Here is a 27,479-nt window from a genome sequence, read left to right as displayed (position 1 = left end):
CCTCTGAGTAGGAATGGAAGAGACTCAATAAAGACCACGAAACTTTTCATACACATGAGAGTTAACGGCCAAAGGAAGTAGAATCGTCAGCTTTTGAAGAACTGAATGACAAGCAGGTTTTCAGTAACGCTTCTAATGCGTGACAAAACATGTTACTAAAGGCCTCCTCATAGCCCTGCACTAGTAATTAGTAACGCGGTTTTTTGGTCAATAGCAACAAAGCTGTTGTATTAGTGATTACTTTTACCAACACATAGAATGTGACACTAATTATTTAACTTTTTTTTTTTTTTGGTTGCAGCTTCCCGAATGGGTGCCTATTTTATAGTACAACATTTTGAAGAAAGCCCCCTTTGGAGAAAAAAATTAACAATCCACCGTGGCTTGTCTTTGTTTCCGAACCTGTAACAATTTATTTGATGCAAATATGAAACCAGAGGAAAGAAGATTGATCTTAATTAAGTGCAGATATTTTTGCTGCATTACTGTACAAGAAAGCAACACGTGCGGTGCATAGCTTTAAATGGTATGCAAAGGATGTGCGGGTTCCACTAACTAGCGCCCTGTACACAAATGGAGAAAGAAAAATCTACAGATCATCTTTCTTGTCCAGTCCATGGACATGGAAAAAGGAGGCCTCAGTGACTACTTTTGACCTGGCTACCATCAAAGTGAATGTTTGCCAACACATATTGAGACCATTGAAATTGCTTAGTGGAGATGATTGGCACAAACAGTGCTCTAGCAACAAGTCTCAGGTCAATTGAGCAACACAAACATTCAATCCTGTACCAGCCTTGAATTTTGTTCCTCCTTTTCCTTTTTAAGAGTGAATCCCTCTTTTCTGTTTGCAAACTCTTCAACGCTGCTTCCTTCACTAAGAAGTGTTCAAGAAGAAACAAAATATCATGCATGGCAAGTTTTTTTTCCAATATGTGGACACTAAACCATTACAGAAAAAAGAGACCGTCTTCATGTTTTTCAAAGTGTTCTTTTTATTTTTGATGACATCTTCAGGTCATTAGCGTCTTCTACCTGTGCTTCATCCCACAGCAGGAACCTTCGTAGAATAGCAGAAGCTTTCCTCTCTTGATCGTTCTCGAGAAATTTCAGAAACACTAATATGCACTCCTCAACAGCATTTAGCAGTTCTAGAAATTGACAGATATAAGAACAATAACGAGCTTGTGTACACAGAACAAGTGCAGCACACAAATATGGCATCCTTCTATAAAACACTTGATAAAAAGATTAACTGACCACTAGCTCAACTAAGAAGTAGCAGCAACAGAGTAAAAGCAGTAGGAGCAAACGGCTCCAGATATTATATACAGATACATATACATCTACAAAGTTAGAGGATGACATTGTCGCCTATATTATTCGCATGGGAGACATGAAGCCACTGGGGAGAAGAATGCAATGGTAAGGTCTGAACACAAGACAACATCTCAGCATCAGTTCCAGAATCCACTGCATCCTCTTCTTCCGACCTCCTCTTCATGCTGAACTCAGAGACTGAAGTGTAGATCTCAGCCAAGGGATTGCATTTTCCGCCACCAACACTTTCACAGCCACTGAATGATTAAAGAAATTGACAAAGACAGAAAGAAGTACCAAACAGTGAAGTTCTATCTACATGTATTTGTCAATGGAACTATGTTCTTTTGGAAGTTACAGTGAAAATCAAATGTAAAAACGAATAATCACCCTAATTAAAACATATGAGCTACATCAAAACGCTTTATATTGCAGCAAATGAACAGACAAACTATACATAACTGCATTTCAGGTTCCAAAGACTGGAGTTAAAGACAATTGACATTTTGCTTTTGTGTTCTTGATTTCTTAGGAAGTTGTTTCTGCAGCTTCTGTGGGTTAATCTCATAATGGATACACTTGGGGCACTTGCATTGGGTACTAAACCACCTACCGATGAACTCATGCAGAGATCTCCAGTTCGTAGATTTAATGTAAAGGTCTGCCTTTCTCCAATTTGCATATGATTTCGTCCACTTGGCTTAGTGGACATAATCAATCAGCCCATATTTCCATTGGCCACTCCATGCATTTAATGCAGGAAACAGAAGGCAGAAAGGAAAAAGCTTTTATTTAAGAAAACTGTATTTTAACCAAATAAGCAAAACCATTTCAAATGGGCCCATGAAATGAATTTTAATTTAAATTCCTTTTACTGCTTCTAGGACCAGATTGTGGGGACCATAGCTTCAAATCTGAACTATTTCCATTTATGTTAAGTATCACATTTAGGGGATTATGAAAGAAAGGAAAAGTGAAAGGAATTCTCTTGGAACTCATCTTGTTTGAATGAATAAAATGATATTTAAGTTACAGAATGAACCATAAAAGATATTAACTGAACTTCTGGTGATTTCTACCTAAAAATATGTAACAAAGATGAATACTCGAGACCCGTAATAGTACAAAAAGAAAACATGCATGAGGTGTACGCATGGTCAGAATAACAAAGGACTCTTGTTTCACAAGGAGACAACACACATGCATGTATACAAATTGGCAGCAAACTCAGAGACTTCAACAAGAACTAAATAAAAGAAAATAACTAAAAAGAAACCAAACACAAAAATAATCAGCAAAGAAACAAAAGTGTGAATGTCAAAGATCAGATAAAAAATAACACAATTTGTCAAGGGCAATAACTTCCAAGGAAGAGAGGGAATCTAGAGAGAAGGTCCACTTACAACAGGGAGAAAATCTTTCAAGCTTCGTCCTTGTAGAGTCTAGTCTTTGCCCGCAGATGACTTGTAATAGAAATGGGCTTTGAAATATAAGAGAAATGCTTACTTTAAAGATATTTAAAGAGAAAAAAACATAGACAGCAAGAGAGAGAGAGAGAGAGAGAGAGAGTATTTGTTTTTTTCCAAAGTAAAGTTTTCTCATAAAGGCATCGAGTTCACCCCTGCATACCTTGACAATATAGGATTGCTGAAGAAATAGATGCCTGTGCTATGGCTTGATTCAGGATCCCACTTGGCATGCAATTATTTCCATGCTTATCAGCAGGTAAGCCTTCTGATAGCCAGGCGCTCTGTCTGGTACCTACATGGACCAGTTTTTCAACACCTACAAAGAATCAGGCATATCACTCTTTTATGTAAGCTTGAAAGTTCAATTTAATATTTCTTAATAGCTGCTCGATAACAACTAAAACAAAAAAGATAGTCCTGACAAGGACCATGCCCATAGCTAAAAAGATCTCCCTGCAGACCGATAGTAAGCATTTGCATAGTAATCATTAGAAATACTTTTGAAATCTTGTCATTCTTCATGTGACACTAGTAGCTCTCCTCAAAGACATTGAATGAACCACTTCATGAACTAAGAGGAAACACCGATGAATGCTTTGCCCTGAGATAAAACCGGCATGACAGCAAGAAATAATCCTATTAAGAACCTCTTTCATCCAAAAAATCAGGATTCTAGAAATGAATTTATTTTAGTTCCCTGGAGCGCATAAACTTTGTTGGCAGCCTCTAACACAAGGCTGAGCCTTTGCCATATTCTCAAAACATTGTAAGTGATTCCATGACTTTAATTCAAGGGAACACCAGAAGCCTAGAGTAGGGCAAAATAAGCATACAACTCTTGGATGGTGGTGGAATGCTAAAAATTTAGTGGCTTCTTGAATGAATAGCATAAGAAATATAATGTGAATCCCAAATTATTTAGAGGCACTAGTCATTGATCAGCAATCAATGTGGCGACATGAGTATGTTTAGCATGGTCTATTTATCTTATCTATAAGCTTAACTACATTCAATATGCATGTCATAAGATACGAATTTTGATATTGTGATCTAATAAGTTATAAAATGTCATGAAGATTATAGATAATAGAAATTCTGAAGCCGACGAGTACATGATCTTTGGTGCAGATAACACCACTTGAGGCATGAACATCGAGAGTTGGAAATTGGTAGCAGCAATGACAATTAAAAAAAAAAAGAATCAAATGGGTCATGCTGCCAATTCAATGAGTCTGCCACATTGAGTCTCAACATAGGTTTATCAGAAAAATATGGTGCCATATTTATTTCAAAAATGAATGAAAAACAAGTAAAAGCTAAACTCCAAAAATACCTTAACATAACCACAATGTAGCTCATCCCAATAGTAAGCTACAGAGTGAAGAACATTTACCTTGCCAGTAGTCCAAATATGCTCTGTCAATTGCTCTTTTGATATATTTTCTCCATATTGTTTAACTATTGATTTGATCCATAATAATACTTCCTGTAATTGAGAAGTAAAGGCATGTCCAAAGCACAATCCCTTTGTCAGAAACATTAACTTTTCAGCTTTTCCACCAAATGAATTGGAAACATCCAAAATGAGTAAATGCTCTATCCTTTACTAATAAGGTACCACAGAGAAGAATTGAACAAATTAAAATTTTTAAGCATGTGCATAAAACTAAGTGCTGGTAATGTATTGGATGAACATTAGACTCAATATGTGAATACATTTTAGAACGGCAATGAGCATGAATGTAAGAAACATTAGAGATTCAGGAGATACAAAGAGTTAGTTGAGTATGCACTGCTTTTAGTTCTATAGCAGGTCATGTACCTCAGATTAGGCAAACAGAGATGTGTACTTCAGGTGTAAAATTTCAATTTGAAGATAAAAAATCAACCCTTGTTTTCGTTAAACATTATATAGGGAGAAAAGGGAAGTTCAGATTATAAACACACACCAGAGCAGGTCTGCAACAAGTCAACCCTGTAGATAAATGGTCAAACTCGAAACTTTCAAATTGAAAAAGCTCTAGGAATAAAAAAATCCACTCTAAACAGGCAGACATATGTATACTATCTCAAATCCTAAAACAAATTTAAAGAACAAGGAAGTTTACTAGAAGCCAATCGCTTAAACACACACAGCCACTGTAGTGGACTAAACCAATAAGTGAAAAGCAGGATCAGAGATAAACTTTTCTATCCCAAAACCTCACCAAATCGACTCAGGAAATAAAAAATTTGTTTCTAAACACATTCTAAAGCTAAAAAACTAATTGAAAACCCGCAAAAACCCATAAAAGTTTGTTTAAACATGATGGAAATTAAAATGCCCAAACCTGCGGGTGGAAACCTTCAATAAATATGACGGTCAGACTTTAAAGCCATGAATTCTTTTCTTGTTGTTCTGTCCTCGGGATACTATCACACTGGATTCTCTCTAGAAAAAATTTAAAACAAGAACGACATGAAAATTAAAAGGAAACCAGGAAATAGTATCACTCATGATGCACAGAATGCAAATGTTGGCGTTTGAAGCTTATGATATTATGGAATGAAAAGAGATGCAAGGAAATAGCGAAAAAGGGATAATGGAATTAACTGGAGCTGGCGAAGTCATATAGCTGGAGCAGAAAATGTTCCAAAATCCTTACACCTTCTCAACAGCAACTGGCATGAGGACACGATCGCCGCAGGAGAGGAGGAGGGAGGACGAAGAATGAAGAATAAAAAAAAAAAAAAGGGAAACCGCAGGAGAATTAGGATTTTCGCGAGTAAAATTCCCTAGCACACTAGTAGATCGTGTTTGGAAAGTCGTATTCTTTCTAACGCACGGGGTAACGCGTGTTTGGAAATAGGGAGGCCTTGAGATTTTGGTAACGACGGTTTGCAAGTACTTTTTCTAACGCATGGTGCATGCTCGTTGCTAAAGGAGAGGTTCACATGATTTCCCTAACGCATGCTTAATGTGCGTTGAAGAAACAAAGTTTACTAACACTTACTAAATTTGCGTTGCTATATCCCATCATTCTTGTAGTGAGGATTGACAAAAAAATAATAATTTCTATCACTAAAGAGTACTGCCATCAATCTTCGAAGCACGTGGATGTAACGAAAGGCGCATGCTTGAACCAGACATCAATCACAATATTTTTCTGTATTGGCAGAATCACTCAATAGTTCTACCAAGTTGATGCTCTATATGATATGATAATTCAAGAACTGCTTCTCATTACATATCCATTACAAACTTGACCTATTTCTAACAATCTTATCAAACATCAAGTCAACAAACCAATCAACTCTCAGGCACCAAAACCCAGTCATGTTGAATCTAGCTAGTTTCTTCACCAACAAGCATGGGAATAGAGATCATGCAACCATTACTCCAACACGACTAACCTTAGGTTGAACCTTTCTATACTACAACATCAAACATTTGATTGAAAGCCTAACTAGATGAAACTACATCATCTAACAAAAAAGTAAGAATTATTGATCTGATAAGCATGGGAGGTCACTACGAGATGGTTTATCTCTATGATATCTTAGAGAAGACATGGATCATAGTCTAAACTTTTAAGAAATTCAATTCCTTATCTCTCTTTTAAAATAATTTGTTTTATTTTATTTAGTAACTTCCAAGATCTTGTGATTAATTCTTATTTTTGGTGCCATCAATTCCTTAGAACATAGTAAAGCAATCAGCTACGCAATTTCTTGAAAATTTAATCGAGCAAGCGATGTTTACATGTAATTGAGAGGGCAAGTGAATGCATTATCAAAAGCGAAATAAGAGTGTGAAAAGCTGAATTTCTTCCAGATATCAGCATACTTTTTAGAAGCGATACAATATTCGTCTGAAAATGCACAAAGCCAGAGAGGATCTGCATAATCAATTATACAAGAGTTGTTTGTACAAGAACTGCAATCATTACAAAGTTGAAGGCTTTCAATAGGAGCTATCACATAGTGCTTTTGTGGCTGATCATCAGAACCATAATATCCCCAGCTTTTGTCTCACAAGAAATTTTGGCTTGTGAAAGTCTCTTGAGCTCGGTGTGTTGTTCTCAGAAGTTGTCTCTACTAGACCACCAGGTATTGTGGTTTCCAATCAAGTTCCCTGAAAACTATTCTTTCAACATTCCAGTCTCTCTCTCTCTCTCTCTCTCTCTGCTACATTCCACTATTCCAAAGTTGGATTCAGCCATGTTCAGGTTTCATTGGGGCTCTTATGGTAATTGTTCCTTTAAACACTTGATTTCTTGGAAAAACATTTGTAGAGCAAAAGTTTTAGGGCGTGCTGGGATCAAGTGTATCCAAGAGATTAGCTTAGCCAATCAAGATTGTATGGCATTGGAAGTGAACATAGGTGAGGCCTAGTGAACCAAATTTATTTGCAAAAGATCTTAAAAGTAGAAGCTTGTGGTGTATTGGTAGAGTTTGGAGACTGTCTTGGTACTTTAAGGGAATTTTGTATGCTTGGGACTTGATTCAGAATGGTAACTCTTGGACTATTGGAGAAGGCAAGGTCAAATTTAGTACAAGTCATGGAATGGTGTATGTTTATGCTCCTCTTTGTCAGGTCAAGAACTGAGCAATTTTTTTAGTATCTTTCATGGTTTGTGAAAAAAATTCTCTACATTTGGTGGGTTGAATTCAAGGATGTTTCAAATCGAGAGGGAATAAAGAGACCACGTTTGAAGGATCTGCCTAATTGCTTATTATTTCAAGGTATGAATTATAATTCTATTTGTTCTTTGGAGATGTGGAAATTTATCTGCATGAAGTTTACCAAAGAACTTTGGCAGAAATGGGTATGGTATAACAATACTCACCCAAGGAGTCAGTGGTTTGTCTTTGTGGCTTGTACTGATTGACTCTCTACTCTTGATCATACTTAAAAAAGTGGGGTTGCTTTGGCAAATAGGTGTTGTATTTGCCTAGAACAAGAAAAATCTGGTGAATGTATATTTTTAAATATTCTTTGATCTTAAGAATCTAACTTCTATTGCTAACTACTTCCAAGTCAGTAGGATTCGCCATTTGAACATAATTGTATAATTGAAATGGTGGTTCAGTAATAATTTTAAATGTGGATGGAAGACAAAGTGTTGTCATCTAAATTTCCATGTGGTGATATGGGGTGTCTAGCAAATTCTAAATGCTAGAATGCATGGCAACAAGCTCAACTACTTTGTGGAGAGGTTAGTGAGGTTGATATTGAATAGTTTTTTCGAATGCTTTTCATGCTTGGGTTAAAGAGTTAAGCAGGGATAAGGGCAAACCTTGCCTTTGAATGAAATAAAGGGACAAGGATCTACGATGACCGAGCTATTTTAACAAGTTGCTAGCATTCCCTTCTAAGTGATTGACATCTTTGATTGGGTTCTTTGAAGGCTTCATTTTGTTTGGTCTCAATAAAGGCTCCTTTCTTGTGGTATGTGAATTTGGTTTGTTATTGTTGAAGATTGAGGTTGCCTATTTTATCTCTCATCCATTGATTTATTGACATTGGAGGTCATTCTTCTTTATAAGTTTACAAGTTGCTGTAAAGACTTTCCTTGATGGTGTGTATTGCCCTGTAAAGAGCTTCTACTCTGTGCGTTCCTGAATGGGACTGCAACATTTTATTATATGCAACTTCTATGCATACCACTAATAAGAAAAAATCTCACAATGTGTGGAGTTGTCTTTCGTGGATGTAGGTCTGAATAACCGAGCCATGTAAAATCTTGTCTTCTCTTATTCTTTGATATATTTTCTACATGGTATCAGAGCGGACACTCTAGTTTGGTGTTTCTTCATGGCTGGGAACAATTACACATCAGCAACAAATATGGCTTTAGATTATTCAGTTGAATGAATACTTGTTCAAAAACAGGTACCAAGTTTTAATATCACTTCTATCTTGCCATATGGAAGAAATTATTAGTGTTGGTCAAAATTTGTTTCTTCCTATCTTAACTGTAGATCGAAATTCAGATCAAAATTTGTTTCTTCCTATCTTAACGGTAGATCGAAACTCAGATATGTTAATGGAGAAATTGCTAAACCAGAAATTCATGATGCTAAGGAATGGAAATCGGCCAACAACATGGTTATATCGTGGCTCTTAAATTCCATGGAATAAAAAATAGCTGAAAATTTTACGCTTGCTACTACTACTTGTGACATATGAATTAATGCCAAATAAATGTTTGGTGAACAAAATAATGTGGCTCGTATGCACCAATCGTCTTGCCAAATCCATAGTCTAAAGAAAGAGGATCTTCACATCATTGATTACTATGGTAAAAAAGAAACATTTATGGGATAAATATGATCTATGTACCATGGCTTACCCGGATAACGCCCCATCTAAAAGGCTTAGAGAACATAGAAAGCCTTTCAACTTCTTGCTGGTTTTGAAAATGACTTTGAACATCATTGAAGTCAAATCCTTCTCCCACTGGAATTACCCTCGGTTAACAATATCTTGTCTATGCTCATAAGAGAAGAAACTCGTAGTCTTGTCATGAACTCAGATCAACACAAGCCACAAGTAATTTCATTGGGTGAAGGTTCAAAGAAGGCAACATATACTACCACCAATACCACTGCCTTTGCTGCCATGATGGGAAAAAAGATAGTCATGACTTGCTTGGAAATAAATCCAGAAACCAAAATCATAGCAAGTTTGCCTATACTTATTGGAAGAAGGATGGACATACCCGTGAGAGGTGTTGGACATTGTATGGGAAGCTATCCCATCTCAGATTCATTGATCAAATGAATCTACTACAACAACCCAAGTCACTGCTATAGAAAATATTAACGTAGCTGCTCAACTGAAAACTATTACAAAACTTCTACAAAGTGTTTGCAAACAAAATGAAACAACTGCTATGGTTGCTTCGGCTGCTAGTCCAAATACTTCAGGTGTGATTTCTACTCACTATGATTGGAATATTGATTCCGGTGCAAGCAAACACATGTGCACTTCAATTATAGATCAATCAAATATTAAAAGTGTGCATGGAAATAACTATGTGATTTTTGCTGATAGATCAAAGGTAAAAGTAAAAGATATTAGTAATGTTCATCTTTTTTATTGTGAGCAAAATATCAATGCTTTGGTTGTTCCTAGTCTATCTACAAATTTGCTATCAGTTTTTAAGTTCACTAAGGATTTGAATTGTAATATTATATTCTCACCTAATGATGTGGTGTTTCAGGGCAGATTGTCGAAGAAGATGATTGGTAAGGAAAGATTAGCTAAGGGATTGTATGTGCTGGAGCAAGAAAGTAAAGTCATGGTTGCTAGACTTGATAGCTCATTGTGGCACAAAAGATTAGGCCACCCTTCTAGCTACAAACTGAATAGTTTATTTCCTACATATTATTATGATTGTCAAACATGTGATGTGTGTCACTATGCTAAGATGAGTAGACCTCCTTTTTTGAAATTTGATACTAATGCTGAAAACTCATTTGATTTGGTTCATTTTGACGTGTGGGGTCCAACCCCTGTAGTTTCATACTCTGGTTTTTGGTATTATGTTGCATTTGTAGATGGTTTTTTAAAGGTTACTTGGATTTATTTGCTCAAATTTAAAGATGAAGTTTTTGATCAATTTCAAACGTTTTATAATATGGTAAAAAATTAGTATGGGAAACAAATTAAAATCTTAATGACTGATAATGGTTCCAAATATAAAAATATTAAATTTGATTTTTTTGAAAAATGGTGTGGTATTGATCACCAATTCACTTTTGTGGGCACTCCTCAACAAAATAGAGTTGCCGAGAGAAAAGGCATCTTCTTGAAGTTACTCGTACTTTGTTATTCCAAATAAATGTCCCTAAGATTTATTAGAGTGATGCCGTCATGAATGCATGTTATATTATTAACCGATTGCCTAGTAAAAATGTTCAGGATCGCACCTCCCTTGAAATTCTAAAGGGACCTAAGCTCAGTTTAAATCACATGCGAGCATTTGGATGTGTTGTTTTTGTATCTAGGCAGCGACAAAACATAAACGAACTTAGTAGTCACTCTCAAATGTATCTTTTTAGGGTACTTTGTCTCTCAAAAAGGATACTAATGCTATAGTATAAAAGAAAAGCGTCTCGTTATATCAAGAGGTGTTATGTTTGATGAAAGCACACCTTAATTCCATCATCCAATACCAGACAATCATATTATGGAGGAAAATCCCTCCCCCCCACATCTAACATTCTTGGTGAGACTTGCTTTCCAGGGGAGATTGCGTTCAACTACTGGTTCTTACAATGAATTTACAATCATAAGAAGAAGCCAAAATTCACCAGAAGTATTTTAAGAGACTAATACTGATATTGCAGTTCCAGACCATCAGATCGATACCCAAACTACTGCAGTTATTGCTAACCAAAATGACTCCAAATCACAATGAAAAGATCAAAGTGACAAATTAGGCCACCTACCTGGTTATCATATTACATCACGTATACTTCTACAAATTATCCTATAGAGCATTATGTTGGACACAAAAAGATTAACTACATGCATAGAGCGTATACATTGAGAGTCTCTAATTGCTCAAAGACAACTACATATGAAGAAGCCAAGAGAGACTCGATTTGGATAAAGGCCATGGATGAAGAACTTTGTACTTTACATAAAAACAAAACCTGGGATATTGTCACACTACCTCCTAAAAAAAATGCAGTTGGGTGTCATTGGGTGCTTAAAATAAAATACAAAAGCAATGTGAGTATTGAAAGATATAAGGCCAAACTTGTAGTAAAGGGATATACACAGACTCAAGGCTTAGATTATGAAGAGACCTTTGTGCCTATAGCAAAAATGAACAATATTAGGGTGATATTATCTGTTGCATGTAATTGTAATTGGCCCTTATATCAATTGGATGTTAAAAACACATTTCTGTAAGAAGACTTGAAAGAAGAAGTGTACATGAATCTTCCTCCCGAACATCCTCAAGAAGCTAACAAAAAATTGGTATGCAGGCTTCACAAGGCAATCTATGGTTTGAAACAATCTTTGAGAGCACGGCACTACCAGTTGAGTAATTTTTTAGAACAACATGGTTTTTTAAGAAGCAATGCTAACAACTTTTTATTTGTCAAACAGAAGAATGATAATCTGATTATCGTGCTAGTATATGTGGACGACATTATCATAACAGAGACTTATGAAGAAACGATCTTAAGAATTATAGAATTGCTTCACAATGCTTTTGACATAAACGATTTGAAAAAAATTTGTTACTTTTTTAGCATTGAAATTGCTCACTCAAGGGTCTTTTGCTCTCTGAACGAAAATATACCTTAAACTTACTTAAAAATGTAGAAAAAATTGGGTGCAAGCCAGTAGAGACACCAATTGAAGTTAGACAAAAAATTGAAGTTGTTCAATATGACCATGTCTGTAACAAGGAAGGCTACCAACGACTAGTAGGAAAGCTTATATAACTTGACCATTACTAGATCAGACATAACCTATGCAGTTAGTATAGCTAGTCAGTTAGTATAACTAGTCAGTGTATGCATGCACCTACAAAACATCATTGAAAAATTGTTAATCACATTCTACAATACTTAAAATGAACTCCATGACAAGGTATATGGTACAAAATGAGTGGTCATCATCAAATGCATAGATTCACCGATGCATATTAGATAGGTAGTTCAATAAAAAATCTACAACTGGTTATTATGTGCTTGTTGGAGGAAATATTGTCTTTGAAAAGTAAAAAATAAGTGTGGTGTCTAGATCTAGTGCTGCAGCAAAATATCGAGCTACAACTACAACAACTAGTGAACTTACATGGATTAAAACCCCTATTTCAAAAATTGGGCTACAGGTAAATCTCCCTATGCCTTTACATTGTGATAATCAGGCTGCTATCCATATTGCAACAAATTCAGATTTTCACGAAAGAACCAAGCATAAAGAAATAGATTATCACTATGATCGTGAGAAAGTTCAAAAAGGTAAAATATCGACCCCTACACCAGAAGTTCAGAACAGCTAGCAAATGAACTTACTAAGGGTTTGACTCGAGAATTACATCATAAAATATTGAGCAAGTGGGGATGTACAAATATCTACACCCCACTTGAAAGGAAGTGTTGAAAATAGAGGTTGCCTATTTTATCTCCCACCCGTTGATTTTTGGAGGTCATTCTTCTTTAGAAGCTTATAAGTTTCCGTAAAGATTTTTCTTGATGGTGTATATTTCCTTGTAAAGAGCTTCTGTGCGTTCCTCAATGGGACTGCAACCTTTTATTATGTATAACTTTTGTGCATACCATCAATAAAAAAAAATCACACGAGGTGTGGAGTTGTCTCTCATGGATGTAGGTCTGAATTACCAAACCACGTAAAATCTTGGCTTATTCTATATTTTGATATTTTTTCTACCATTTTTTCTTTTATTCTTTCATTGATTTTCTTTCGTAATTTTTTCATTTGATGTGAATAAATTTCAAGGGGATGATACCGAGTGGTATTCGAAATTTGTGTTTTCATTTTCTATATCTTGAAGTGCCAATATTTTCTTAAATTTTTCATAGTACACTGATATGCATGAAGTAAAAGATTCTTAGCCCTTGAATTGTAACTATAGACTAAAATTAAAATTTTTCATAAATATGAGGAAATTTTCCAAAATCTCATATGTTAAGCAAGCTATCACTAAAGAGAAGAGTTTGTTGTAGTTGCACAAACTTGAGCCAAATGAAATTCAAGCCCATTGTTCTTCTGGTTGATCGAGTAGCATCTTGATTCAATACGGCTGGCAAATTATAGAGGATGAATTAGAGGGATGCAGCTTGACCGGGAGGGTTTTAAGATTGCTGCATGCTTTTAAGGTATAAGCAACAATACACAAATTACTCTACCTATAGGTATTCTAGCTAATCAAGGTGGCTTACAAACTATGCTGCAATATGGAATCTTAGACAAGTATAATATCACAAAAAAACATGTGGTATAGATTGTTGACACGTTTGGAATCTTCATCCATGAATTTTGGATGATGAAGTATCACTCTTTATTTTTTATAACTTGCATATTATTCAAGGAACCATAAACAAGCATATTATGTAGTAAAAGACTGGAAAGTAAGTCTTCAGACCAGTTGGTGGTTAGCTTTGCATGGCCATCTTTCACAGGTTTAAAAATATGCAAGGAAGGGAACACAAGTTTTCTGGTCAAAAGTCTATGACATGTCCAATGGTGATATATTATCTATTAAAAATGTAGCCATCAAAATCTCATATACCTGACTTGATGCGAATCATCGCAACCATCGATTCCAAAGAGATTGAACAGTGTTGATCAGGTTACAAATATAGAAATCACACTTTTTTTTGGAAAAGAGGAAAATAATTGAGTTTTCCTTAAACCAAACTTCTTATTTTCTTCAAAGGGTATTTCAAAATCTTGAAAAAAAAAATAGCTTGCACTACAAAAAAAACTGACTATATTGATGTGACAATACCAGGTACAAGTCCTTGGTGATGACTGCTCTATACTGGTGAAAAAAATTCACCTGTGTAGATAAAATCGCCACTCACAGCCCTCATGCCGCCATAGATATTCCTTCTCCCCCCTGCCCTGGAAATAAAATCAATCGGTCATCATTTCTCTCTTGTGTCTGCGTGTGGATTTTTCGAGATCAAAGCTTCCAAAGGGGAGGAAGAGGAAGACGAGTCGGAGACGTTCTAATCCGCACCAGTCACTGCTAATTCTTCTTTGCTTCTATCGCTGTTAGCTCTTTGCTAAGCATGGATTTCGTTCATCCAGAAGGTTCCTCGCAGTCCTCTGGCTGGTTCGCATGTGCTAGTAAGAGATGGCATAAAGTTTTCGATTTTCCCCCTTTTATGTGCATAATGCAGTGGTTCCTTTTCCCTTTTTTTTTTACCAGAAGATGGAGATAGCCTTTTATTCCACCCCGCCTCTCCACTGTCTCCTGTGTGCCCTAACCCCTTTGTTCATGTTTCCCTCACCAGTTGTTTTGATCTTGGGTTTTTGCATGAGGTCTGCCAGTTATTCGCAATTGCAAAACTAATACTATTGGTCTTTGATTGACAGAGACTGGTGTTCAATTTTATGCAACTACCAGATGAAATTTAATAGAGATAGAATTCATTATGTTAATTGTTTTTGTTGAACCTTAATTCATGAAGCTCTAGATCTATTCAGAGTTAGATGAAGAAAGTGTGGCAGGATGATTCACAGTTCCTTATGTTTATGTGAAGGTCTGCACTCTTATTTGGGAGCTTTGAGCAAGTTAAATCAGAATTTATTGGTTCTCTTCAAACAAGTTTAAATTAATTAGCATGGTCAAGTTTAAAACCTTGTTTTCCTCTTTGGGCTGTAGGTTTGCTTGAAATTGTGTGCCACGTTGCAACAACAATTGGATGCTTCTTATGTAAGTAGCTAAGATGCTCATCCATATCTTGAGAATGTCTCCAATTCAATTGCAAGGAAAATAATCTACATGCCCAAGCACAGAACTTGGTAAGAGCTCATGGTTATAGTGAAACAAATGTTGAGGGTCGAGTAGCAAGTTATGCGGCACAAAGTTATTTGTGCTATAGGTGGTACTAAACATGATGGTTCATTGAGTAGTCTCTCATTTGGAGCAGCAGTGAAGGCTTTATCTGGACAATGCCATTATAGATGGTACAGGGCTTCCATTGCTACCATATAGAATGATGAATGAAGGCAATTTATGGCCATTACTAGATCTCTTGAGCTTGAATATGACTATACGAGGGATTAGATCTACTGCAGTTAAAGCATGGAAGACTGCTTTGACTGACTGACATAGCTAACCTTTAGTCGAGCAAAGAGAGACATCTTTCGGGTAATGCTCTGCTGCCTGAGTGCTGCTAACCTTCAGCCACGCTCTGTTTCTTGGCATGTTATAGTATTTCCTCTCCTTTATTTTATTACATATTTTGTTGCATTTTCTTCCGAGTAGCAGTTTCCTACTTTACAAATTGCAGCATTCCCTACTTCTGGCAGTAACTTGAACCTTAGTTGGCATCATATCTCCTTATGCAGCCCAAGTTGGGTCTACCAACTCCAAACTGTTGCAATGATGCAAGTCCCATGCAAGATTATTGTGAGTGCCAAGTCAATAGATGGATTTGAGGGATGTGAAGAGGTCGTTATTATTGTATCTGCTATTCGTGCTAATAGCAGAGTTTCTATTGGGTTCCTTATTGCCCATAACATGACAAATGTTGCTTTGACAAGAGCAAGGTAAGCTATATTTATAAATTCTTTATATCTTTTATGGTTTTAGGTTCTTTTGAAGGCTTGATTTTTTTTTCTTTGCTTAAATTGGCGTAATCACATTGTTGAAATGCCTTCAAAATCCTAATTACAATTGCAACTTTTGTCATATGAGTACTACTGTAAATGCAGCATACCCGTACTGGTTAGGTATGACACTAGTACTGGTACTGATACTATCCTGGGTACTTCTTGCCCAGGTACTTTTTGGGTACTAGTCAAACAGTACAAGACAACGTACTTGGAACCTTATCCATATGATTTAGGACTTGGTCAAAGTTGACCGAGTTCTTTCCTATCCAAAATTTAGATTTCAGTTTTGTTCTTTACACCATTTACACTTAAGGAACACAGACTTTTCATATTTTGTTCAATAGTTATTTCTTTATAATCTATAAATCTTGAATCATGATGTATTATTTTGTTTGAATTCTTATTGTATGTTATATATATATATAGCTGTACCCCCGATACCCAAGTTTGTTTAAAATAGTCCGTAATCGTACCTATGTGACATAAATTGCAATAGATATGTTGATCTCCAAATTTTTTGTTGCAATGGGGACGTAACTAAATTATTGGCAAATGTCTCAATTATCTGGTTGTCATTATTAACCTGCTTATTGAAATCTTGATGAGCAGAATAAAGAATGTATGTACCTATTGATCAGTGAGTGGGTGATGCTTGCAAATCAGCATTGTCTTCCTTGACTACTTTCATGAGAGCACCTTCCTACTAATTCTAATCCACCATGACAGCCTGGATAATTATCTATTTCTAGGATACTAATTAGTGATGCACATCATCCACAACATAATGATTTAGTTCTAAGTGGGTGCTTACCAGGCTCAACTATATATATATATATATATATATATATATATATATATATATATATATATATATATATATATATATATAGTGAGAATGAGAGAGAGAACATGGGTTTGAGCAGATTATGTAATTAGACAATGAACTCTTAACATTCTTTTATTGGTTAATGTCTTAAAATCCCATTCACATACTGCATGCACGGGAATTTCATCTAAAGAAATTCGACCATACCGGTGATGAATGCACTGCTATTGTAAATCTATATCAATGATGTTAATCATCGGTATAGATTGGACATACCGAGCACCGCACATTCACTGCAAGAGGCTACAGCGGCGGAACAATACCGGTGATCTCAGAGGTGAAAATTTCGTAGCTACGGTGGCGAAAGTACAGGGATTAACCTCACCGGTATAAGTCTGTCTCCTTATGTTCACTTGTGTGTATGACCTGGGACCCAAATGGTTTCCATCAAAATATAGTATACAAGGGTTAAAAATTTTTAAACAAGGACTACGGACGATGTAGCGTACCTAAGTTTGGTTCAAGATATTAATCAATTTTAGACAGGCAAATGTCACAAACGAAGAACTGATTTTAAAAGACACCAGTTTTTCTTGAGTTAATTGTACATAAATTGTGTCCCCATGGAAGAGAACACATGATGTGATTATCACGTATATCAGTTGTAGTTTTCAAAATTTTTGAAATTCTATCGATCTACTACTGGTTTTATATATTCAAATCACCGGAAGACACACAAAGAGTTGCTTGAACAATTACTGAATCTGAAACTGACGGTTTTCCCGGAGAGAAAGGAGAGCAGTGTAGCAGGGGAAGGAGACCTAATTTCTAACTTACGATTCAGAAATTAAGAAAAATGACAAATGAGAAAAGCTGGCGTGAATTTGGGAGGGGACTCGACAGAAAGGAAAACAAGAGATAAAAAGGAACGTGGACGGCAGGATTCGAACCTGCGCGGGCAGAGCCCACATGATTTCTAGTCATGCCCGATAACCACTCCGGCACGTCCACAAGATGATGTTACCTGGCCAGCCAATGTGGCTCTTGTACTTTGCTTTTGTTCCCTCCCCCCCCTCTCTTCAAACTAGACCCGTCATTGACTATCATCGCATACCGCATTTAAGTCGGATTTGGGATTTGGTTGAGACACGAGTTCAGATACAGAAGCAAAGGCTGTATTACTAATGACATCCAGTTTTCTTAAGCATGATCTACTGGTCAGACTCAGATACGGGTCAGTGATCCGAAAATCTGATCCAGTAACATTCATCCCCATCAGGGTCTCAGGTTGTGCCGCACCCCATTGCCAAGCCCCTCTCCCCATTTTCTGGGGAAAAAAGGAACAGGTTATCCAAGTTCATTCTGAAATTGCTGTTGCTTTCTATGCCAGGACCGGCATCATGGAGTAAGGAAGGACGGAGTAGATCCAGATCCAAACAAAAAGATTAATTCCAATAACAGATCTTAAAAAGCAAAATGATTTGCATCTCCATTATGAGAACCGGATTTGGACCTCCAATCAATGTCAAGTATGCCTAACAAAACTGGATATGCTTTGAATGGTCCGGCTACGTTCCCAGACGACACATAAGGCGACCAAAAGCATGAGTCCAGCTTGGTCTCCACCCACCAGTACATGCCAACTTTGGATGGTGTGTCAAAACTCAGACTTTAGTTTGCTTTTCTCTTCTTTATGTCTGATTCAAGTGGTGAAATGCAACAACGGCGTTTGTATCGTTTGGCCGTAGCAGAGGTCTACCAAGAGCCAGGCTGTGATGGATCAAGGATGACTTCCGCTTGAAAGTCAAATGCAACGACTGGGGCTAAGTCCGCCGTCTCGTTGTCAGATCTATAGAACCACAATTGAGAATGAAAAGCATCACCCTTTTAGAGTTGCTGTGGAACCAGAAACATATGGAGGAAGATAATCCAGCAGCCTGATTTTAATGAGAGGCATGGATCATCACGGGGCCTAAATGATGGCATCGCCAGAAAGTGAGGAATCAGGTTTTGCTTAGATGGTGGAAGGACGGTACATATGGCGATTAACAGTCTTAAATATGGAAAACAAGTTACTACATCAAATTTAGCAGAAGCAGCTTGGAGGAAATGTAAGAAACGCTTTCTGTCATGGAAGTGTAGGATGATTCAAACTAGAATGACGTGTGGGCAGAACTTGGCATCCCTTGGCATGAGAGGAATTGGGAACAGAGAAACCAATATTGCATTCATGTTGTCCTCTGTTGCAAATCAGGGACTGTGGGGGCTGTAGGTATAAGTAACGCTGCTCGTGGAAGATCTGTTTGTGGAATAGATAGATGGGATGCAAAACCAGCAACGCAATTGCGGATTGGTGCTCATCAGATGCTTGTAGAAGATCAATGATGTTTGCAGTTGAAACGTTAATTTAATCGCAGTGCAGTCGAACTACCTGAATTGGAGGAAGAGAATCGCAGGTATAGGACGAAAAGCTCAACCGGTGCCTGTTCAATTGGTTGCAAACAGCCAGCATTGAAGTTGTGCGTCCTTGTCTCATACTGCTGCGATTGTGATTATGTTCTCACTTACTTGGCGAGGTGTTCTTGTACAATAAGTGAAGAAAAGGGAAAAATAATTTCACTCACATGTCTCCAGAGAGAAACATAGACAACGAGATACAGATAAAAAATTCATTTCATCTGCATCATTCATCCACCATTCGTGAATTCCAATCATGCAAAAAATACAGCATATGGGGAATTAGATATAACATTAGCCTAAACAACAAAAGGAATATGTCAAAATTCATGGATGACATCTGATTAGCCACTCCGTTCATGTTACCCTGAGCCCTTAAGACTTCATCCTTTATTTCTTCCGACTTGGATAACTTCAACAAGACTGTTGTTGTACTACCGGTAGAAATCAGAACCTTCTTCCGCAACACCTTCCAAAGTCTCATCACTCAGGTTAGTGTTCCGCACTGAGATCACCCCATCGGACTTTATACTTTGCAGCAAGGTAATGAGCACCAACAGGTCCCCTGCTACCATATGGATAAAGCTCGGGCACAATTTTTTTCTCTTCTATTTCTTTCAGCAATGGAGTAAAGAGTGCCCATGCTGCATTGAGTTCATCACTGCGAATGAAGAGTCGCCGCTCTCCTTCAATGGCATCAAGCAGCAGTCGCTCATAGGCATCAGGTATTTCATTTGAGTATCTTGCAAAAGAAAAGGCCAAAGATGATTGAATCAACCGACAAGGTAATAATTAAAAACCAAAACCAGGTGTGCTGACAATGCGGAAAGAAGTAAACTTCAAAAGTTTAAGGCAAAATTACAGCTATGAAAGATTGACCAAAATGGTTCAACTTAAGTTAAGAGCAAAAGAACCAGCATTATAAGAAACCATGAGTTGAAAACTTTCAAATGGATACGGTGAAAATTCAAGAGGCAGATTGCTCAAACAAACCAATACTGCTGGAAGTAAATTCGTATCAGGATCTATCAAAAGGTAACCTGTTCTTTATCGACAATGCTCACCATTAAGAACAGCGGAATTGGAAAAATGCTTTAATCAAATGATTCGCCCTGCTATACCGGAGGATGTCGTGGACATGGTCAACCCATTGCCTGCATATCTTTGTTATTCTTTTATCATTATTATATTAGTATTATATTTTTTTCAATCTTAACTATTACTTATGGTCTGACTTGTCAAATTTCACATTTCACTGTGCAACTTGAGAGCCTTACGATAAACAGCATATTATATTATTGCGTCTATTTGAAACTTTAGATGACCGAAACTTGGAAATCTCAAGATTCAGAGTAGATGACACTGCTCCATACCTAGCTGCATAATGAAGATTCAGATTACTTCTGTCCAAACGCATGCCAAGCCCAGGAATCTTATTGTTGATCTTCAAATAGATGGCTTCATCAGGCTGAACACGTATCACAAGCTCATTTGTAGCTCTGTCAAGGTCTGTACCGAAGCTTTTCCTATATAGATTACCTGGAACATGTCTGAACTGTACTCTGATTTCAGCCCTGGAAAGAAAAGCCGAAATTCACCAGTTATGAAATGCTCATTTGAGCCTCAAATTGCCAAATGCAGTTTTCTGCAAGGGAGAGACACAGAAAAGCTATACCTCTTTGAATGCAAAGCTTTACCAGCTTTCATCAGAAATGGAACTCCATCCCATCTAGCATTGTCTATAAATAGAGCAGCAGCAGCAAATGTTGGAGTCAAGCTTCCCTTTGGCACAGTCTTGTCATCAAGATATCCTGGATGTGTAATACCACCCTTGGAGTGGCTCTTATACTGACCAATTACCACATCATCCAGTTGTAAAGGCCTCATTGAGCGTAGAACCTTTACCTGAATCAAACAAAACAAACTATTCAACAAACGGTTAACCTCTAGGAATGCAAGCTTTTTTTTATTTGCATCAAACAGCACCTTCTCATTCCTGATATCTTCTGCATCTAAACTGACAGGAGTTTCCATAGCAAACAAAGCTAATATTTGTAAGAGATGGTTCTGCATTATGTCTCTTATAATCCCATAGCTATCAAAGTACCTGCACACAGAAAAATTGTAAGTTCATCAATGATAACCACAAAATGACATGGTCTTGTGGAGGCATATGCACACAAGTAATGAAGCCTACCCGCCTCTGCCTTCTGTCCCAAAATCTTCAGAAAATATTAATTGCACATTCCGGATATACTGCCTTGACCATAATGGCTCAAAAATAAGATTCGAAAAACGAAGCACCGATAAATTCTCAACGAGTTCCTTTCCCAAATAATGGTCAATTCTGCAAATTTTGGTCACATATATCAGTATAGGAGCAATGCTACTTAAAGAAACAACAGAACAGAAAATACCTGAATATTTGGTCTTCTTTTAGGTATTTCTTGAGGCCCCTTGTAAGTGCTGCAGATGATTCAGAATCACGTCCGAAAGGTTTCTCAACAATAACTCTTGTCCATCCATTAGATGAAGAAGCTGATAGACTGGCACATTTTACTGCATTTATGAATACATTTGGTGGAATGGACAAGTAAAATAGTCGGTTTGAGAGTCTGCCTCCCTGCAAGTTGGCATTGGCTAACTATTATAAGAGGCAGGACAAGTAATAAAATAATTGGCAGCACTGGATGCAAGTGCGGCATTTCAAAAGCCCATAAGATAGCTCCAGATATAAGCATCTGTAAATATCATTGAAGATCAAAAGACAAAAGAACTTCAGGATTTGACCAAACTTTTAAAAGAATGACACTCCAATCAAATTATTGGATTGGTTGCACACATTCTCATTGCAATAGCATTTAAAAATGTTGATCAAGGTTAGCATTTTTTACTTTATGAAGTTCTGTCTGATGTGAATAGCCTGTACACCATCTGATAAAATTGATAGGCCCACTGACAATAGTTCTCACAAACCTTTTTTTGTGTGTGTGTGTCTGTCTGTCTGTCTGTCTGTCTCTTGCTCGTTATATATATATGAGTTTCAAGACTTTGATTTACAAATCCTAGTAAAATCAGATCTGTGACTTGAAATACACGATTGCTTTATTGATATTTAGGTTGTTATACATGGAGGTCACATCCCTGTGATTCATTTTATGAAAAGTACACTTGCAGTTAAGATATTCAGCTAGAATCTATCGTCCTCAAGTGTATATGATAATTTCGTCAAAGATGAGACAGCCTTGATAGTTTACTTGCTACAATCGGACTTTCATGGGGATCTAACTCAAAGAGTCAGTCCATTCATAGACAAGACACGATTTTGACAGTGATTCATAGCTTTGAAGGCATGAAGGTCACATATGCTGGCTAATTTCAAAGTCAGAAAACACCTCACAGCCGAGATATTTCACAAACAGTGCACCATATCCAAGTATACAGTAACAGCATTCCCTCCCTCTCTGTAGCAACGGAGTGGTTTGCCTTTTATATCGAAAGCTTAGTTGTCAAGGCTAGTCGTGGACTAGTCGTCAGTCCACATCCATGCCTAAGTCCATCACTTAGGTGTGGGGTGTTTGTTTGGTGCCTAGGCTGTCACCTAAGCATGCTGTTGCTAGTACATTTGCAAGGTAACTTATCACCATTGTCACAAAAAGCGTGTATGGGTATTATATGGCGAGGAATTTCTCGGGTATTATGCGACAAAGTTGTATATCTCGAGAATATCTCCTCAAAATTTTGGCAAATTTTTAAAAATTTAAAAAATTTAATAAATCCTGAAAATAAAAAAAATAAAATATCATAAAAAATACGAAAAAACACGGAAAAACGTGTATAATAGGCGTTTTTTCACGTTTTTTATTTTCTGGCGTTTTTTTTAAACAGACGCGTTTTTCACGTTTTATACGGCTGACTGTTTTTTTGCATATTATACGCGTTTTTTTTTTTTCGAATAAGACGTGTTTTCTGTGACAATAATTTTTAAACCTTCCATTTGGATAAACATGTGAATTAGTAAAGATAATATTTTAGAAACTGATTAAGATAAACTTGGAAACAGTGTTTGAAATCTGAAAAGGCATGTTTATCCAAAAAATATATCACATAGGCTATATGAAGGGGCTAATCTTTTCTGCTTTCCGTTGTGGAAAACTTCTGCCGCCTGCTGCTGCCTTCTGCCACTAAAAAAACGGTATGCAACTAGCAACTAACTACTTGTTATATATTACTCATATATCTTAACCTGTTGTGCTGTGCATGATTTTTAGCTTAACTTGTGCTGCTTGCTACAGCGCTGCTGCTGCCTTTTAGCTTAACCTGTGCTGCTGTGCATGACTTTTATTTGCTTAATCAAACAAATGCAGTTACTTTCTGTTAGTATGAATCATCAGATTTGTAACTTGAGCTTGCTGGATCGTGGTTGTTCCTGACACTGAGGCACAAGAAGATCTGTCTTCGCTTGTAGTCAAGACAATGATGCTTATCAACCATGAAGGAAGTTGCTGAAGACAAATGAAGAAAATATTCCACATCAAATAGAAGAGCCAAGTGAAACCATCAAATCTTTCCTGAGGATTTACAATCCGTTATATATATATATATATATATATATATATATATTTCATTATCTTGTAATCGATTCGAGACTTTGTCTTATATTTTAAATTCAATGCATTAAACATTTTATTTTACTGCTTTATAAGTTGATTTTGACTAATTCTAAGTTGATTTTGACTAATTCTAACTTGCTAACATGCTAACTTAACACATAAAACATAAAGCTAACATTTTAGAATTACATATAAATGAACCAACATTGCAGCGACTTTTGGACGCCTTTTTTAGGCTAGGCGCACCTAGGCAGCGCCTGGCTGCCTTGACAACTAAGATCAAAAGGTACTAGGTCAGTCATGGATCCCTAAGTTAGACAAAGGCATAGTAACTGAGAAATTCATCTCGTAAAAAAATATGAGCACAGGTCCAACATAAATTTTGGCCACAGCCAGAAGAAAAAATCTCAGACACCCCAATTTTTGGTAGGAGTCTAGGTCTGGTACAACCTGAAACGGCAGTGACAGTAATAGCAGAGATGGCAGTGTGGCCACAACAAGCATCGCCCAACAGATAATAGCAATGTAATATAAAATGGTTTAGAAGATTAAGTGCCACTAAGCATATTTTTAAGTTTCAAAAACACCTAAGCAGCATCAAAATTTAAAATAAAGCCACAATATACAACAATTTATTGGGGGAGGAAAAGGGCATCAATACTTCATGACCATAAGCTCTACAGGGAAAACTATAAAATAAAAGGAGTTTATACCATCTAATGAGTGGACCTGGCAGCATGCCGTTGGTATTTTACACACACACTGAAGACATGCTTGGTTTAACAGAACATTTATGTAAAATTGCGATATAATGAATTATATGTGTCATTTAGGACATTCTGTGGACATTAAAACAACAAATCCAAATTGTTAAAAAATAAGTAAAAATGGACAAAGGATTAAAAGACCAGTATAGATGAACTTAGAAGGTATCTTGATGACCATATACGTTATATTTCACACATGAAGTGAGGTTGCCTGCCGATTATCGCTGATGTCATCTCACTTGTCATGAAAGGTTCACATTAAGTAAACACAGCCTCCAGTGCAATTAAAATTATTTCATTACTCTAGTTTCTCAGAAGCGTTGACTGTTGTATCCATCAAATGCACGAACGGAATCAATAGTAATACTCATTGTCGATTCTCAAAGCTTACCTCTTGCTCTTTGAGTTTCTTATCCAGCTCTGCAAAATTATCCACCGAGTCGTACTGACCTGAATGGTAGAAGCACCTTTCCAAGAACTGCTTCATCTTGTCATTGCAGTTCTCCCTGGTAGAACAGCAAAAAGGAAAAACCCCTACATTGGTGAGAACAATTTTAGACCATGCACAAATACCAAGCAGCTAATTATGAACACCTCAACCGAGAAGATAACCATATGATCGCATTAAACATAGACAGCTGGTCGGAATACCACTACTATGAACACGTTATCATCTGAAGACACGAGTACCTCTTATCAATTCTGCAAGTGAGAGTTTTGCTAACCATTGTTCTAAGTTCTGCATCTGTCATCTTACTACGAGCGTAACCGAAGATCGTGAAATGCTGTAAAACAAAATCAAAATTTCAACACCATGTGTTACTCAACATTCAGCAAGAAAATCAAATTTCTTTTCATTGCTCCAAGTCTCACAGGGAAATCAGAAGAAAGGAATCGAACAAAGGCGAAAAAAGAGACGAAATGGGACCTCAGGAAGGCAGCCCTCGTAGAAAAGAGCGAAGAGAGCAGGGTAAATCTTCTTTTTTGCAAGGTCTCCAGATGCTCCGACGACAGTGATACTAACTGTGGGCTCACTATCATTCTTGTCGGAGATTGCCATCGCATCTCCACGTTCCTCCAACGGTTTGAGAGGGCTAACTCCATTGCCATTATTCAAATTTCTGGAAGCGTTTTTCCCTTCTGCTGCAGCCGCAGCCAATCCTGAGAGAGAGAGAGAGAGAGAGAGAGAGAGCAGTAAATGCATGAAAACCAAAATGGATAAAGAAGAAGGAAAAGCCTGGAAGGTGAACCATGGTACAATCTCTAGAGAACAATCTTTTATTCATCTCCCAGGAAAACATGCATAACCATAAACAAAAATCATCTCCAAAACCAACCAAATTCCTTTACAATCCAAAGTTCGAATAAATTGGAAACTCAAAATTAATCGTCCAAACAATCAGAAGGAAACACCAGGAAAAAGAAAAACAGAATAAAAAGGCCGAAGAATAGAAAAACTAAAGCCACCCACCTTCCTTCATGAAAACTGCACGAAAACAAGGACGGTTGCCAGATCTGACACAATTCTTTTCCCGAAAAAAGGGATCCCGACGAAAGGAAATCCCCGAAATCGCCCTTTTCCATTGCTTCTGTGAAGATGGTAGGGAAGAGGACGATGGAATACCGCATAGGGAAGAGCAGTCCGAGCCTATGGACGCCATCTTCCGTTTACCGACTACGGAAGCAGAGGAGGAAGACGAAGGGAAAGGGGCGGAGGAAGCTAGAAGAGGGGGAGCATCGGAAACATCGGAAACCACTCAAGGAATTCCGAGAAACGCCTTTTAAAAATAAGACGTACAGAAGAGTGACTTCTTCTACTTCTCTGAAGTCCGGAAAAATGGGGTTACGTTTCTTTCACCACTTCGGAGTCGTAATAGGCAACCAAGGCAGCCATTGGAGGCTTCCACCAGTTACCTTCTGAGAAAGTGAGAGAGCCAATGGCCCCTCCCGGATTTTTGCCAAGACTTAACAGTGTTGTTATCTATTAGTATTTCAGTTGTTTGTCTTTGGCTTGCTTAACCCATGATTATTGTTATTGTAGAACATTTAAAAAAAAAAAAACTTGACTAAGATTATGTTCTTATCCCCAAATTTTCTTATCGGAGATTACTGATTTCATATAAGGTTTGAAGTGGGCAAGATTGAGTAAAATTTTCACATTGCCTTAAACATAATGGTTTTTGACGCATGTTAGTTGATAAAATTTGCAAAGGAATTATAGGTTTATGCTCTCAACATGTTGCATAAATGATAAAAGCATGAGTTGTTCACTTTTTGGTGCAATTCTGGTGTAGCCTTCAAAGATTGATGACAAGGAAACAAAACCTAACGCGGAGCTGTCTTTGGTAGGTAAACTGAAAATCTCCCTTGTAATTATTTTTTGAAGACTGCCACTAAACAATGTGTGAACGAATTCGTGCTTGGAGGGGCTATTGAGTACGGCTAACTGGTCAGTTCAAGCGGGTCGGTCAATTGTTCTCAATAAATGTTGACCAAACTGCTTCTTTTAGTTGAAGGTCGGTAAGCTCTACCAGGACAACAGCATCATGGAACAACTCAAGCGACAAAATAAACTATTTAATATCAGTTTATAAACTGTAAGAAAATTGTAAAATATTAAAAAATGCATTGGAATAGAAGCCCACTTGGTGACAAGAGAGAGATCAGACCAAAGGCATAGTATAGTTAGTTGAGTTGGTATACTCA

At 37.1% G+C, this 27,479-nt stretch overlaps 1 protein-coding gene, 1 long non-coding RNA gene and 1 other non-coding gene across 8 annotated transcripts; all 3 read right to left on the bottom strand.

Moving 5' to 3' along the window:
- Positions 1 to 1,203: 1,203 nt before the first annotated feature.
- Positions 1,204 to 5,672, bottom strand: LOC116247004 (uncharacterized). Of its 6 annotated transcripts, none has more exons than XR_004170775.2 (6): positions 5,383 to 5,672; positions 5,120 to 5,220; positions 4,183 to 4,275; positions 2,950 to 3,105; positions 2,724 to 2,800; positions 1,204 to 1,577 (listed from the first exon to the last, which is right to left on the bottom strand). It is a non-coding gene; the product is annotated as an uncharacterized LOC116247004 (long non-coding RNA). The 6 variants fall into 6 exon arrangements; XR_004170778.2 differs by having other exon boundaries at positions 1,204 to 1,565; XR_004170776.2 differs by having other exon boundaries at positions 2,724 to 2,783.
- Positions 5,673 to 17,865: 12,193 nt separating this feature from the next.
- TRNAS-AGA (transfer RNA serine (anticodon AGA)) lies at positions 17,866 to 17,947 on the bottom strand. Its single transcript has one exon. It is a non-coding gene; the product is annotated as a tRNA-Ser (tRNA).
- Positions 17,948 to 19,530: 1,583 nt separating this feature from the next.
- On the bottom strand, positions 19,531 to 26,725 carry LOC116247736 (glucose-6-phosphate 1-dehydrogenase, chloroplastic-like). Its single transcript, XM_031620027.1, has 10 exons — positions 26,245 to 26,725; positions 25,702 to 25,934; positions 25,464 to 25,558; positions 25,165 to 25,279; positions 21,811 to 22,016; positions 21,591 to 21,740; positions 21,380 to 21,500; positions 21,069 to 21,298; positions 20,767 to 20,967; positions 19,531 to 20,135 (listed from the first exon to the last, which is right to left on the bottom strand). The coding sequence occupies exons 1-10, from the start codon at positions 26,432 to 26,434 to the stop codon at positions 19,886 to 19,888; spliced, it is 1,791 nt and encodes a 596-aa protein (XP_031475887.1). The 5' UTR covers positions 26,435 to 26,725; the 3' UTR covers positions 19,531 to 19,885.
- Positions 26,726 to 27,479: the final 754 nt, after the last annotated feature.

Source organism: Nymphaea colorata, chromosome 2 (assembly GCF_008831285.2).
Source record: "Nymphaea colorata isolate Beijing-Zhang1983 chromosome 2, ASM883128v2, whole genome shotgun sequence".
Taxonomy (NCBI): Eukaryota; Viridiplantae; Streptophyta; class Magnoliopsida; order Nymphaeales; family Nymphaeaceae; genus Nymphaea; species Nymphaea colorata.
Note: the sequence above shows the minus strand (reverse complement) of the source record. Positions and strands in the feature narration are given on the sequence as shown.